The sequence below is a fragment of the Nothoprocta perdicaria genome, unplaced genomic scaffold (assembly GCF_003342845.1).
Source record: "Nothoprocta perdicaria isolate Ctin4 unplaced genomic scaffold, notPer1 scaffold_774, whole genome shotgun sequence".
Taxonomy (NCBI): Eukaryota; Metazoa; Chordata; class Aves; order Tinamiformes; family Tinamidae; genus Nothoprocta; species Nothoprocta perdicaria.
Window position 1 is genome coordinate 6,786 of NW_020456059.1, and position 1,759 is coordinate 8,544.

The following is a 1,759-nucleotide window of genomic DNA, read 5'->3' on the forward strand; positions in this document are numbered from 1 at the left end:
TCGACATCATGCGGGTGAACGTGGACAAGGTGCTGGAGCGGGACCAGAAGCTCTCGGAGCTGGACGACCGGGCGGACGCGCTCCAGGCCGGCGCCTCCCAGTTCGAGACCAGCGCCGCCAAGCTCAAGCGCAAGTACTGGTGGAAGAACCTCAAGGTACCCCCAAAAGCCCCCAAATCGCCCCAAAAAACGGCCCCAAACGCGGCCCGGAACGCTCAAAATGGGGCCCCCCAAATTCCCCCCAATGCAGCCCAAAAACGCCCTGGAAGAAGGAGATTTAGCCAAGAAATGTCAAGATTGGCCTTGGTGGCCCTAAAATCCACCGGACTGGCCCCAAAATTCCACTTTACCCCCCCCCGTAGCCCACCCTGGAGTCCCCAAATTCAGCCCAGAAACCCCCAAATTGATATTGGGGTCCCCAAAATTCTCCTTCTGCAGCCCCAAAACAACCTGGAACTCGCTAATTCAGCCCAGGAACATCAAGATTGGCCTTGGTGACCCCAAAATTCCACTTTAACACCCCAGAATCCACCATGGAGCCCCCAAATTCATGCAGAAACGTCCAAATTGACAGTGGTCACCCCAAAATCCTCCGTCTGCAGCCCAAAAACAACCTGGAAGCAGCAAATCTGGCCCAGAAACCTCAAACTTGATATTGGAGGCCCCAAAATCCACATAAATGGCCCCAAAGTTCCACCTACACCACCGAAAATCCACCCTGGAAGCCCTCAATTCTGCCCAGAAACCTCAAATTGGAAATTGGGGACCCCAAAATTCTCCTTCCACAGCCCCCCCAAAAACCCTGGAAGCAGCCAGTTTTGCCAAGAAACATCTAGATTGGCCTTGGTGACCCCAAAATYCACCTAAATGGCCTCAAAATTCCACCCACACCCCCCAAAATCCAYTTTCCAAAGTTGACTTTGGTGCCCCCAAATCCCCTTTTTTTTCTTGCTGTTTTTGCTTGTTTTCCCCCCAAAATCATCATTGCCGCCTCAAAATCCACCCCAGACCCCTCCCCCCAACTCTACATATTTCCATAAATGGAAATGCCCCAAATGGGGCCAAATTGGGGACCCTCCTCCACCGCAAAATACCTAAAATTGCTGCCATGGGAAGCCCCCAAATCCCCAGGATTTGGCCTAAAATCCCTCCCAAAGAGCCCCAAACCCCCCATTTTTTTGGTGTCCCCCCCCGGTGACCCCTGTCCCCCCCGTAGATGATGATCATCCTGGGGGTCATATGTGTCATCGTCCTCATCATCATCATCGGTGAGTGGCTGCATGCAAATGAGGGGGGCGGGGCATGCAAATGAAGGAAACTATGCAAATGAGAATGGGGAGCCAATGAGGGCCCTTCATGCAAATGAAGAGGGGGCACTGTCAATTGGACATGCAAATGAAGGGGCGGGCTATTCAAATGAGAGCAAGGATCCAATGAGGGGCCTGCATGCAAATGAAGAGGGGAGGGTTGTCTCAATGAGGGGTCCCCATGCAAATGAGAGGGGGGGTTGTCAAATGGGGGCTTATGTAAATGAAGGGGAGGGTGGGAGTCCAATGAGGGGGCTGTATGCAAATGAGAGGTAGAGCGTGCTGCAATGAGGGGTGGGTATGCAAATGGTGGGGGCGGGGCGTTGCCGGTGTAAACGGGCAGGTAAAGGAACATGCTGGTTGCGCCAATGAGGGCTGGGTATGCAAATGAAGGGGTGGTGTGGTCCAGTGTGGGGTGGGCATGCAAATGAAGGGGAGGGGCGTGAAGGGGGG

At 53.9% G+C, this 1,759-nt stretch overlaps 1 protein-coding gene across 1 annotated transcript; it reads left to right on the forward strand.

Annotated features, from left to right (window-relative positions):
• On the forward strand, positions 1 to 1,326 carry LOC112957875 (vesicle-associated membrane protein 2-like). The gene is made up of 2 exons (XM_026051635.1): positions 1 to 155; positions 1,216 to 1,326. The coding sequence occupies exons 1-2, from the start codon at positions 9 to 11 to the stop codon at positions 1,309 to 1,311; spliced, it is 243 nt and encodes an 80-aa protein (XP_025907420.1). The 5' UTR covers positions 1 to 8; the 3' UTR covers positions 1,312 to 1,326.
• The last annotated feature ends 433 nt before the right edge of the window (positions 1,327 to 1,759 follow it).